The sequence below is a fragment of the Danio rerio genome, chromosome 16 (assembly GCF_049306965.1).
Source record: "Danio rerio strain Tuebingen ecotype United States chromosome 16, GRCz12tu, whole genome shotgun sequence".
Taxonomy (NCBI): Eukaryota; Metazoa; Chordata; class Actinopteri; order Cypriniformes; family Danionidae; genus Danio; species Danio rerio.
Genome location: NC_133191.1, coordinates 3,015,001 through 3,027,500, shown reverse-complemented (window position 1 = coordinate 3,027,500; position 12,500 = coordinate 3,015,001). Strand labels below are relative to the sequence as shown.

At 44.5% G+C, this 12,500-nt stretch overlaps 2 protein-coding genes across 5 annotated transcripts in view; one reads left to right on the top strand and one right to left on the bottom strand.

The window, feature by feature from the left end:
• fez2a (fasciculation and elongation protein zeta 2a) overlaps positions 1-2,509 on the bottom strand; it is a 17,772-nt gene extending 15,263 nt beyond the window's left edge. For both annotated transcript variants that reach the window (XM_009292014.5, XM_002664769.7), the window contains exons 1-2: positions 2,176-2,509; positions 287-395 (exon numbers count right to left, since the gene is read on the bottom strand). In XM_009292014.5, coding sequence (XP_009290289.1) covers positions 287-395; positions 2,176-2,462 — 396 coding nt within the window. In that variant the 5' untranslated portion in view covers positions 2,463-2,509. The remainder of the gene's footprint in view (positions 1-286; positions 396-2,175) is intronic.
• Positions 2,100-8,619, top strand: acot22 (acyl-CoA thioesterase 22). Of its 3 annotated transcripts, none has more exons than XM_073924964.1 (4): positions 2,100-3,733; positions 4,747-5,216; positions 7,232-7,434; positions 7,521-8,619. In XM_073924964.1, the coding sequence occupies exons 2-4, from the start codon at positions 4,835-4,837 to the stop codon at positions 8,097-8,099; spliced, it is 1,164 nt and encodes a 387-aa protein (XP_073781065.1). In that variant the 5' UTR covers positions 2,100-3,733; positions 4,747-4,834; the 3' UTR covers positions 8,100-8,619. The 3 variants fall into 3 exon arrangements, with proteins under 3 accessions (XP_073781065.1, XP_073781066.1, NP_001243148.1); XM_073924965.1 differs by having other exon boundaries at positions 2,112-2,137; NM_001256219.1 differs by lacking the exon at positions 2,100-3,733 and having other exon boundaries at positions 4,695-5,216.
• Positions 8,620-12,500: the final 3,881 nt, after the last annotated feature.

Sequence of the window (12,500 nt, the reverse complement as noted above, 5' to 3'; positions counted from 1 at the left end):
TAACATGAATCATTCACTTCTACTCTCTTTATTAGTTTAAAAAACCCTGATTAGGAAAATCTTTCTTTCCTTTGGATATGAAGTAACATAACATGCTTGAATGTTGGTGTATAAGTGATTTGTTTCACAGATGTTTCCTGAATCATATTAGCTTTTGATGTGGAGGGTCTTTTCCTGTTGGAGAAACTGTAGCCTTAAAAAAACTAAATAAACTAATAGACTATTTTAAAACCACGACTTTTCCTAACCGCATCTTATGCCTAGCACTGACAAGTTGAAAACTCACCGCTCGGTCATCCAGACTCAGTGTTGACAGGTGAAGAGACCGCACTCGAGACTGACTCCAGTCCACCGGCATAACGTGGCCATAATTATCGGTCAGAGCGCTCCAGATCCTGCAGAAGAAACGGAGTCTAAAACCAAAACAGCAATGCTGACCCACCCCCCAAATTAATAGGGCCATATCATACACCCAAGTGCAAGACTTGTTTTGCGTGAACTGTTGCTATTTTCAGTCCAGCGCAACATTAATGTTCATATTCCCCGAGGCCTCCTCCCGGTGGGACATGCCTGGAACACCTCCCAAGGTAGGCATCCAGAAGGCATCCGAAACAGATGCCTGAGCCACCTCAGCTGACTTCTCTGGATGTGAAGGAGCAGCGGCTCTACTCCAAGCTCCTCCCAAGTGTCAGAGCTCCTCCCCCTATCCATAAGACTGCACCCTGCCACCCTTCGAAAGAAACTCATTTCATCCGATTGTATCCGAGATCTTGTCCTTTCGGTCATCACCTAAAGCTCGTGACCATAGGAGGGAGTAGGAACGTAGATTGACCAGAAAATCAAAAGCTCTGCCTTTGGGCTCAGCTCCTTTTTTACCACAACGGACCAATAAACATCAACCGCATCACTGCTGCACCAATCCGCCTGTCAATCTCACGCTCCATCCTTCCCTCACTCATGGACAAAACCCTGGGATACTTAAACTCCGCCACCTAGGGTAAGGACTTTCCTCCCACTTGGAGATGGCAAACCAACTTTTTCCAGTGGAGCGCCATGGCCTCGGACTTGGAGGTGCTGATTATCATCCCAGCCATGTCACATGTTCGATGTCACATGTCCATGTTCGATGAAGCCAGCAGAACAACACTGTCTGCGAATAACAGAGATGAAATCCTGTGGTCCCAGAACCAGACTCCTCCAGCCCAAGGATGCGCCCTAAAATTCTGTCCATAAAAATTATGAACAGAATTGGTGACAAGGGGCAGCCCTGCCGGAGTCCAACATGCACTGGAAACAAGTCTGACTTATTGCCGGCAACGTGGACCAAACTCCTCCTCTGTTCATACAGGGACTAGACGGCCATTAACAGAGCACCCTCCACAGAATGCCATGAGGGACACTGTCGAACGCCTTCTCCAAGTCCACAAAACACATGTGGACTGGTTGGGCATACACCCATGAACCCTCGAGCACCCTGGTAAGGGTATAGAGCTAGTCCAGTGTGCCACGGCCAGGACGAAAACCGCATTGTTCCTCCTGGATCCTAGGTTCAACCATCGGCCGGATCACCCTCTTCAGCACCCTGCCATAGACCTTCCCCAGGAGGCTGAGGAGTGTGATCCCCCTATAGTTGGGAGCACACACTCCGGTGCCCATTGTTAAAAGTGGGAACCACCAACCCCAGATGCCCAGTCCAGAGATACCAATAAATAGAAATTCACAGAAATATTCAGAATACACAGAAATGTTCACAAATAGACACTTTTGATTATTATAACTTGATGAGATTATGTCAGTTTCTTAAGTGTCCAAAACATTTCTTTTGTAAATCATGTAGCTATATGACTAGCATGGTTACTAATGCTTCAGTGTAGTTTGTTTGTCTCTGAAAACGCATGACATAGTAAACAACAACATCCCCAGTCACGTGACCTCGACTGATGCTCAGGAATTCTTCATGATGACGACATTTAACACTAATAATCAAACTCCTGCTGAACATCAACGTAAACAAAGCAGTGTACAAGACAAAAAAAAACGCAATTAAATGTTTACGGTGCAGCATGTATTCATTAGAAGTAACGTTACGCTGTTATGTCGCGTCTGACATCATTGACGCCAATGAAACAGCAGCACGGTACATTTTTACAGTAATGTATGCGTTTATTCACTTACTCGTCGCATTTTAGCGTCGTCTCCTCGTTTAAAGACGTCAGTTCATTTCCTGCGTCCGTTTTCGAGTGCACATCTTGAAAGCACAGCTGTAGGTTCTCGTCGAAGTGTGTGGACGTGAACGCGCCCGTCTGAAGCGCGCTCTCGGCGTCTGAAAGCTCGTCCAGCAGCAGCAGCAGCGACAGCCGCGTCTCCTCCGCGCTAACATCCAAATTCCGTCCCGTTCCGCCCTTAAATTCGTTAAAATCCTGCCATTCTTCATCCTCTCTCCGCGATGAAGGTTCCGCCATAACAGTCCGCCCGTGGAGACGATCTATCTGCTCTGAAAGCCCATCTCATGAATATTAATTGAAACGTGCCGATGTCCAGTTGCGTGGCTAATGAATATTCAAGACACTCGAGCCAGCCAATGAGAGAGTCGAACAGCACGTTGCGTGATTACTATTAATGAGCAAAGCTTTCCTAAACATAAGTTTACTATTATTCTCAATGCATTACTTAAGAGCAGTTATTGTGGAGCAGACTTACAATAATTCACTCTCTCTCTTCTCTACTTTAGTTGAAATGATGGTTTTTTAACAATACATCTACACTCTCTCAGAAATAAAGGTACTTGCTGTTACTGGGGTACCATTCATATTAGTACCTAAGTATTTTAAAAGGAACACTTTTGTACTTTTTAGGTACTAATCTATACCCTTGAGGTATTAATATGAACCCTTTAGGTACAAATGTGTACCTTTCGAAAAGGTACCACCCCAGTGACAGCTGGCGTACCTTTATTTTTGAGAGTGAACTCACATTGTCGTCTGTTGTTGTTATTAACCAAAGCAGAGGCTTGAGGTGTAATGAACTTAATGTAATCTAACTGGGTTAATACAACAACATCAATTAAAACAATCTGAAGCATAAAAATTTATGAGTGAGGTAAAAGTGTATTATGACATTTATTGTCATATGTGCGACATCACATTATCAGAGAATTCTCAGGGGGGAATTATTATTAGCATGCTGCAATATTAGCCTGTCATTTTATCCAATTCGGTACACTTCATCTATACTGTAGCAAGCGTTAGCTAATTCATTGTACTACAAGTTAGCAGAAAACAGACATTATCAAAATAACTAGGACTAAGTACGACCACTATGCTGACATTTACATTAAAGAGTATCGAGTATTACAGTGCGATGTAAAACTCACTGAATTAATGATCTGTAATATTGCATTTTGATGACAGATCGATCATTAGATGCATGTACTTTTTTAAAATCCTGATCTCCGCCATGTTGTAACTTCGGTGCTGTGGCAACCGTGGAATGCATTCGGAATCAGAGTTGCACTGACTGCAATTGAGCGAGAACACCACTAGTGTGAAAGTCAGACGGTGTAGATGGACGCAAAGTTTTCAACAGTTTCCATCTGAAGCTCCTTTACGGGACTCCAATATTGTAAACACTCAGTCCAATGGGTTCACGCGGCTCTTGGTCCCACACACACTCGTCAGCCCTACCAAGTCGATGGTATCACAGAGCTTGCGGTACGCGTCATTGTGACGTGCAGGTAAGGCTGATTTATGCTTCTGCGTCAAGCGCACATGTATGCTGCGGCGTAGCCTTCATGCGGTCGCATAGCCCTCGCCGTGGCTCTCAAGGCTGATATATACTTCTGCATGCCTTGCACATTGTCATATATACTTCCGCCTGCTGTTTGTGTTGTTCTGCAATAACACTTCTGAAACACTAGCTGGCAGCAGGTTTTTTGTCTTGTTTTACGCTTGAGCAACTAAATGAATGCCAAAGTTTATTTAACTGAATGTACAAAAAAAAAAGAAAAAAAGATTTATCAGGCCAAGCAGAGACTTCTTGAGGAAATTAACAATCCTTGCTGAGCAGCGAAACTTCATTGAAAGTGACGCGCCAGAAAGCCGAAGCAACCCTGCAGCCGATAAATCGGATCTTGAAGTAGAGTTCATTGATTCAGAGGAACTGTTTGTTTGTGAGCCGCTCAATCCTGTATCAGTCGATAAGCAAAGTTCACACTTAAATTTCCTCGAAAACCTCTCCGAACTGGATGAGCCTGCCTTAGAGCCCTATCCACAACCGCTTTGTGTCCCAGGACCAAGCGGTTATGCATTGAATGTCACTTTAAGCTGAATACTAGTATCTTGAAGAATATCTAGTCTAATATTATTTACTGTCATCGTGGCAAAGACAAAATAAACCAGTTATTAGAAATGAGTTATTAAAAGCTATTATGTTTAGAAATGTTTTTCTCTCCGTTAAACAGAAATTGAGGGGAAAATATACAGGAGGGCTAATAATTCTGACCTCAGCTGTAGTCAGGTTACTTCATCCGTATCAAAATCACATGCCATTTTTAAATTGCTCGCAGATATGTAATTTGAGATCTGACAGTTCAAAGTCTACATAAATATAAAACTGATCTTGTGACTGATTCGAGTCCAAAGATGCTTTAAGAAGCTCTTTGAAATCATCTTTCTAAGCAGTATCCTGCAGTGATCACAGGGATAACATGTATGCAGCACTGAAATTTGCCTTTATGCCTTTTGCAAGATCCCTTGCGAAGGTGCACTACAGTTCAGGAGTCAGCATCAAGCTTCTGCCCAGTTACAAGTGCTCATTCGAAGACCCGGTGCATGTGATGGTGAGCGGCTTAAATCCACATCAACGTGTGAATCTGCGCTCCAAAATCACGGATGAAGGTGGACGTGATTTCAAGGCTTCAGCGATCTACCTAGCAGATGACAATGGCCAAATTGACCTCAAGCGCGACTCTTCTGCTGGCGGGAGCTTTTCTGGAGTGGAACCGATGGGTTTATTCTGGGCTCTGAAAGCAGATCTATTAAGCTGCAAGTTCAAGCTGAAAGATGTGACGCGTCCAGCTCTTGTTGACATTGAGGTTGTCGGTGAGGATGAGAAAGTCCTGGCCAAAGTGACCAACGAGAGACACTGCCTGAGCGAGGGTGTCCGGAGAAGTCTTGTCACCGAAGGAAGGATCAGAGGGACTCTTTTTATGCCCACTGGTCAGTTATTTGCATTATTATGCTGTCTCTTTCATCTCTCTGTCACTTAAGCCAACATTAGCACCAGACACAGTTTTAAAATCATTCATTAATTCTCCTTTGACTAAGTCTCTATTTCAGAGGTCACCTCACCCCAATATTGGGAAACACCCATACACTCTCATTCAAGCACACTCTATTACACTACGGCCAATTTAGTTCATCCAATGCACCTATAGCCCATGTGTTTAGAGCCGAGGCTCTAACCCAGGGGCCACCAAACTTGTTCCTGGAGGGCTGGTGTCCTTCAGATTTTAGCTCCAACTCTAATTACACACGTCTGAACAAGTTAATCAAAGTCTTACTAGGTATACTTGAAACATCCAGGCAAATGTGTTGAGGCAAGTTGGAACAAAACCCTGCAGGGACACTGGCCCTCCAGGACCGAGATTGGTGACCCCTGCTCTAACCAGTGACCTTATTGCTGAGAGGCGATTGTGCTACCCACTGTGCCACCGTGCTGCCCCAAAACTCATTACAGTCTCTTTTTAATAAGTTATATATAGTCTTATAATATCTTATAATAGTCAGGTAACAGATATGAATGTTTAGGGCATTGCCTTGCTGTGCTGAAAATGGGGATGTGTCATTTACAGCTATGCCACAGCCTGAGCAGTGGCGTAGCAGACGGGCCCGCAGGGCATGCACCGCAGGGGGGCCCTGCGTGATTAGAGGGCCCTGCGTCGTCGCGATTTTAAATAATTGATAATTTGGCAACCGCAATAATCAGGGCCGGAGCAAGCTGAACTGCCGCTCCAGGCAAAGGACGGTAACGCCGCCCTCAACTTTGAAGAGAAAGTCGCCCTCTCTATTCTGCCGTCCTTGACGCAGATATAACAGGGCGCGGGTGGTGAGGGTAGTGTCACGGACGCCGCCCTCTCTATTCTGCCATCGTAGACGCGCTCTCTATTCTGCCATCCTAGACGCGCTCTCTATTCTGCCGTCCTAGACGCGCTCTCTATTCTGCCGTCCTGGATGCGCTCTCTATTCTACCATCGTAGACGCGCTCTCTCTTCTGCCGTCCTAGACGCGACCTCTGTTCTGCCCTCTCTCTTCTGCCGTCCTAGACGCGACCTCTATTCTGCCGTCCTAGACGCCCTCTCTCTTCTGCCGTCCTAGACGCGACCTCTATTCTGCCCTCTCTCTTCTGCCGTCCTAAACGCGACCTCTATTCTGCCCTCTCTCTTCTGCCGTCCTAGACGCGACCTCTATTCTGCCCTCTCTCTCCTGCCGTCCTAGACGCGATCTCTATTCTGCCGTCCTAAATGCCCTCTCTCTTCTGCCGTCCTAGACGCGCTCTCTATTCTGCCGTCCTAGACGCGGGTATAACTGAGGGCGCAGGTGGTGAGGGTAATGTGGCAGACGACGCCCTAGACGTGGATATACCTGAGGGCGCGAGAGGTAAGGATAGTGTCGGGGACGCCGCCCTCTCTATTCTGCCGCCCTAAGCGGACGAATAGGTCGCCTCTAAGGACGCGCTGGCCCTGGCAATAATTAAACTCTTTGGAACAACTGTGGTCGGAACCAAAGTTCACAGGTCTGTGTTCTCTAAACTCCTATAAAGCGGTGGACTACTTCATTCTGATTGCTTGCCGCCTAACCGCGTCATAGCTCATACCATATAGTTGACTTGATTTCAACTGTCCTCGACGCTCACACCGGAGAAGACGTGCCGCGCTGTTCCTCGCCGCCGGTTCCCATAGAAAATTAATGACTTCTGGCTACTTTGACGCTCTTGCCGGTTTCGGTTTGTGATCGCTCCTCAGTTTGTGAAGGCTTCCCCGCGTTGTCGTTCCACCCCGCCTCCCTTCCCCGCTGCTCAATTTGTGATCGCTTCCCCGCGTTGTCCCCTCCCCCTTCATCAGGGGGCCCGTCAGTAATCCCTGTAGGGGGGGCCTCCGCATTTTGCGCTACGCCACTGAGCCTGAGGTTATCTAAATGAGTTTTTATTGCAGGTATTACACTTTTTTTTTCAGGTAATGGACCATTTCCTGGGATTTTGGATACTTACATACTTAAAGGAGGTCCTTTTGAGTTGAGAGCAGCTCTGCTGGCAAAGAGAGGCTTTGCAGTTTTAGCCTTGGCCTACCAAAACTACCAGGATTTACCCAAAAAAGCTGACAAATTTCACCTGGAGTACTTTGAAGAAGGTCTAGATTTCCTACGCCGACAGCCAGAGGTTAGTACTGATGTATGAGCATTCAAAATCATAATCAAATTATTTTAACGGGACATCATCACAAAGTTGATCTGTTTTTTACTCAGGTGAAAGGTCAAAAAATCGGCCTTCTGTCCATATCAAAGAGTGGAGATCTCGCTTTGTCCATGTCAACGTTTCTGCCGGACATAACAGCTGCTGTTTGGATCAACGGATGCAATGCCAACAGCCTGATCCCGCTCTACTACAAAGACATGTACATTCCACCTCTCACGCTTGACTTTAAGAAAAAGAAAATGACAGCATTAGGCCTCGTAGACATGCTAGAGGTTGTGAATGACCCGATGTCTAAAGAAGGTCTTCCTACTGTTATTCCCATCGAGCGTGCCTCTGCTAGTTTCATGTTCATCGCTTCAGAAGCTGACATGAACTGGCGGAGCGTCTATCATGCAAAGTTAGCATGCGACAGGCTCAAAGCACATGGGAAAAACAACTATGAGCTGGTGAAGTATGAAAAAGCTGGTCACTTTATCGAGGTGCCCTACATGCCATTTTGTCTGGCTGCATTTCATGGCGTACTTGAGCAACCGGTTTTGTTTGGCGGGGAACCCAAAGCTCATTCAGAGGCACAGGTGGATGCCTGGCAAAGGATTATCATATTCTTTAAAAGAACCCTCGGCAGCTGAGCTGTAAGGGAATATACACTATAGCCATGACATCCAATTATAGTGCTGGCCTGAATTACATCTCTTTATATTTTTAGCACTGATTATATTCAGTGCTAAAAATATAATCACACCAGTAATGTTTTGCTCTTAAGTTTACTGATGCCTACATATTAAAATGATTTCTGCAAAATTGTTACAAACAAAATCCATATGGGATGAATTTAAACATTCATTTATTTTCCTTCAGCCTAGTCTCTTTATTAATTAGGGGTCACCACAGCGGAAACAACCGCCAACTTATCCAGCAAAAGTTTTATGTAACAGTACTGGGAAACACCCATACACTCTCACTCAGTTTAGATTTTAGATTTTATATTTTACAGTTTAATAAAATAAAATAAAATGAATAAAATAAGCTGATTATTTTTTTTATTTTATGTTTAGGTCAATTACAGCTTCTGAGTTGTGTTTGTTAAAGTCATAAGTGTCTTGCAGTGCTGCTTCTGCAATAAACGGTGAGCAAATTACCTTTCAACAATTTGGAATTGTATTGTATTTGCGTTCTGAATGATTTTGAGATATTGAGCTTCAAAGTTTTCACATTCCATAGTAAACAGTGTGTGTGTAACACTTAATTTTTAAATAAAAAGTCTTAAAATGTAAACAACTTATTAAAAAACATCACATAATGTAAATAAGTTGTCATTTAATAAGAATATTTTAATAACTCAATTTTGACAAAAATGTCAGATAGAATCTTTTAGTTCTAAGACAGGGATGTCCAAACTTGGTCCTGAAGGCCGGTGTCCTGCTGAGTTTAGCTTCAACTTGCCTCAACACACCTGCAAGGAAGTTTCTAGAACAGGGGTGCTCAACCCTGTTCCTGGAGATCTACCTTCCTGCAGATTTCAGTTGCTACCCATATCAAACACACCTGCCTGTAATTATCAAGTGGTGTTCAGGTCCTAATTAATTGGCTCAGGTGTGTTTGATATGGGTAGTAACTGAAATCTGCAGGAAGGTAGATCTCCAGGAACAGGGTTGAGCACCCCTGTTCTAGTATATATAGTAAGAGCTTGATTAGCTGGTTCAGGTGTTTGATTAGGGTTGGAGCTAAACTCTCCAAGACACCGGCCCTCCAGGATTGGTTCAAGTGAGTAAAACAGAAAGTAAAGGAGAAAAAAACCTTTCAGCTTTAGTAATATTTTCATGACCACAAGGCGGCGCTGCTGTCAAAGTAGTGCGCAGAGAATGGAGTTCACTTTCTTGGGAAAAGCCTGATCTGTAATTGAAAAATGTAGTGTATATCTTCCATCATGATATAGGCCATATGGTGTATCTAATTCTCTTGATTGAACATAGTAGAAATGTTTCAAGGGGACCCTAAAACGATGGACCTGGCTTGATTTGTTTGTTGTGCCGTGAGTATAGCTCAGTGAAGTTGTAGGTGATCTTTGAAAGGTGAGTTTATTTTAACAACCTGATTACACAATTCCTTTGTCTTTTGTATATTATTAGCCTAAATAACCATGGCAGCGTCAGAAATCATATACTTACTATATAGTAAGCTAAAATGAGTTTAACTTGCTTCAACACACCTGCCTGGAAGTTTCTAATATATCCAGCTTGATTAGCTTGTTCAGGTGTGTTTGATCAGGGTTGCAGCTAAACGTTCTAGGACACCAGCCCTCCAGGACCGAGTGTGGACACCCCTGGTATAGTCGAATTACCAGTTTATAAACATTCAGGATGCGCGCGCAGCGAGGTTGCAGAAAAAAACGGGTGCGCTACGCTAGCATTTACAGCGAGGGAATGACATCCGATCCCTGCTGAAAAATCCAGCTTAAACCAGCCTAGGCCTGTTGGCTAGTTTTAGCTGGTTGACCTGCTTGGTTTTAGAGGGGTTTTTGTTCTCCAGCTAAAACCAGCTTGACCAGCTTGGTTTAAGCTAGACATAGCTGGTTTTGGCTGGACTCCCAGCTTGGCTAGGCTGGTCAAGCTGGTTTTAGCTGGTCATGGCGTTTTTTTGTAATTGCTTGTGTTTTCTTAAATTAAAGCACATTAAGCTGTCTCGGCCACTGTACTAAAGAGCTGCTTCAAGATAGTTTAACATGGAATAAAACAGAGTAATGGAGAAGAAAACCTTTCAGGAGCAAAGCTGGACGCTCTTGGCTTTAGTAATATTTTTCATGACCACCAGTCGGCGCTGCTGTCAAAGTAGTGCGCAGAGAATAGAGTTCCCTTTCTAGGGAAAAGCCTGATCTGTAATTGAAAAATGTAGCGTATATCTTCCATCATGATATAGGCCATATGGTGCATTTGATTCTCTTGAGCTCATTAGGATTGTAGTTTGTAATATGACAGACCCTGTAGGCCTCTCTTATTGGACGATTGCCAGAATTTGTTGAATTGTGCTGATTCTAGACTTTCCCCTTTATCACTCTCAGTTGAGCTATGTGTACACACCCAGCGAAGATATATTTACCTAGTGTCTGAGAGGGTACGCTATCACCCTCAGAGGGTACAGGACTTCATTTTGGCAGCTGTTAAACCACCATTGGAATGCCTGTCCACTCGAGGGCATGTTGACACAGCGCACAAGAATGGGTCCGGCGCCATTGGTGCTCCCTTACTGGTCATTCTGTCATATCTGCACATTATTTTCTCATGTGCTTGAGTCAGAGCAAAATTAAGTGCCATTTAAGATCACACCGCAACCATATATCAACAAGTAAATTGTTATCTCACAACACTACAACCTTTTATTGAGTAAGAGTACAAGTACACAACTTTAAATGTAGTCAAAATGCATGCTCAGGGAGTGTTGCTATTGGATTGTCATGTTGTCTAGTGCATGCTCAGGGAGCGTGGTTATTGGATTGTCATGTTGTCAAGTGCATGCTCAAGGGGCGTGGCTATTGGATTGTCATGTTGTCTAGTGCATGCTCAGGGGGCGTGGCTATTGGATTGTCATGTTGTCTAGTGCATGCTCAGGGAGTGTTGCTACTGGATTGTCATGTTGTCAAGTGCATGCTCAGGGGGCGTGGCTATTGGATTGTCATGTTGTCTAGTGCATGGTCAGGGGGCGTGGCTATTGGATTGTCATGTTGTCTAGTGCATGGTCAGGGGGCGTGGCTATTGGATTGTCATGTTGTCTAGTGCATGCTCAGGGGGCGTGGCTATTGGATTGTCGTTGTCTAGTGCATGCTCAGGGGGCGTGGCTATTGGATTGTCGTTGTCTAGTGCATGCTCAGGGGTGTGTGGCTATTGGATTGTCATGTTGTCTAGTGCATGTTCAGGGGGCGTGGCTATTGGATGGTCATGTTGTCTAGTGCATGCTCAGGGGGCGTGGCTATTGGATGGTCATGTTGTCTATTGCAGGCTCAGGGGGCGTGGCTTTTGGATTGTAATGTTTTCTAGTGCATGTTCAGGGGGCGTGGCTTTTGGATTGGGATGTCTAGTATGTGTTCAGGAGGCGTGGCTTTTGGATTGTAATATTTTCTAGTGCATGCTCAGGGGTGTGGCTTTTGGGTTGTAATGTTGTCTAGTGCATGTTCAGGGGGTGTGGCTTTTAGACTGATGTTGTCTAGTGCATGTTCAAGGGTGTAGCTTTTGGGTTGTGATGTTGTCTAGTGCATGTTCAGGGGGTGTGGCTTTTAGACTGATGTTGTCTAGTGCATGTTCAGGGGGTGTGGCTTTTAGACTGATGTTGTCTAGTGCATGTTCAGGGGGTGTGGCTTTTAGACTGATGTTGTCTAGTGCATGTTCAGGGGGTGTAGCTTCTAGACTGATGTTGTCTAGTGCATGTTCAGGGGGTGTGGCTTCTAGACTGTTGTTGTCTAGTGCATGTTCAGGGGGTGTGGCTTTTAGACCGATGTTGTCTAGTGCATGTTCAGGGGGTGTGGCTTTTGGATTGCAATGCTATTACAACCTAACAGACTCCTCCTCATCATCATTTCTGTTTGTTGTCAAAACTGACAGCTCGAGGGGGCGTGGTTAAGTATGTTAGCCCCGCCCAATACTTCAGTCAGACCTGAGAATTAAACTGAAAACAAACCGAAGGTCATCTTCAGATATCAATTAAAGATTACAAGCGCAAACTATTGGTTTTTGCTTAATGACATGCACAGATGCATTGTTCACCACAAAACTAGCAACGAGAGCTAACAAAATCAATATGCTTAGTTTTGATTTCATGTGTACTTTAAAGATTTTTTTCCTCCCCTGCAGGGTTTGTTGGTACTGATTTAGGGGTAACATCTGGTTTACAGCAGTGGGTTCTGAAGGCCTGTCACTCATGATAGATTACTGGAGTGTGGGCCGGGTACAAAAGGCTTTGGCAAATGATGATAATTTTTTGTAAAGCAGAATCTCAAGGGATGGAGGAGTAAATCAAGCAGGTGCTTTGAGGGAGATGCA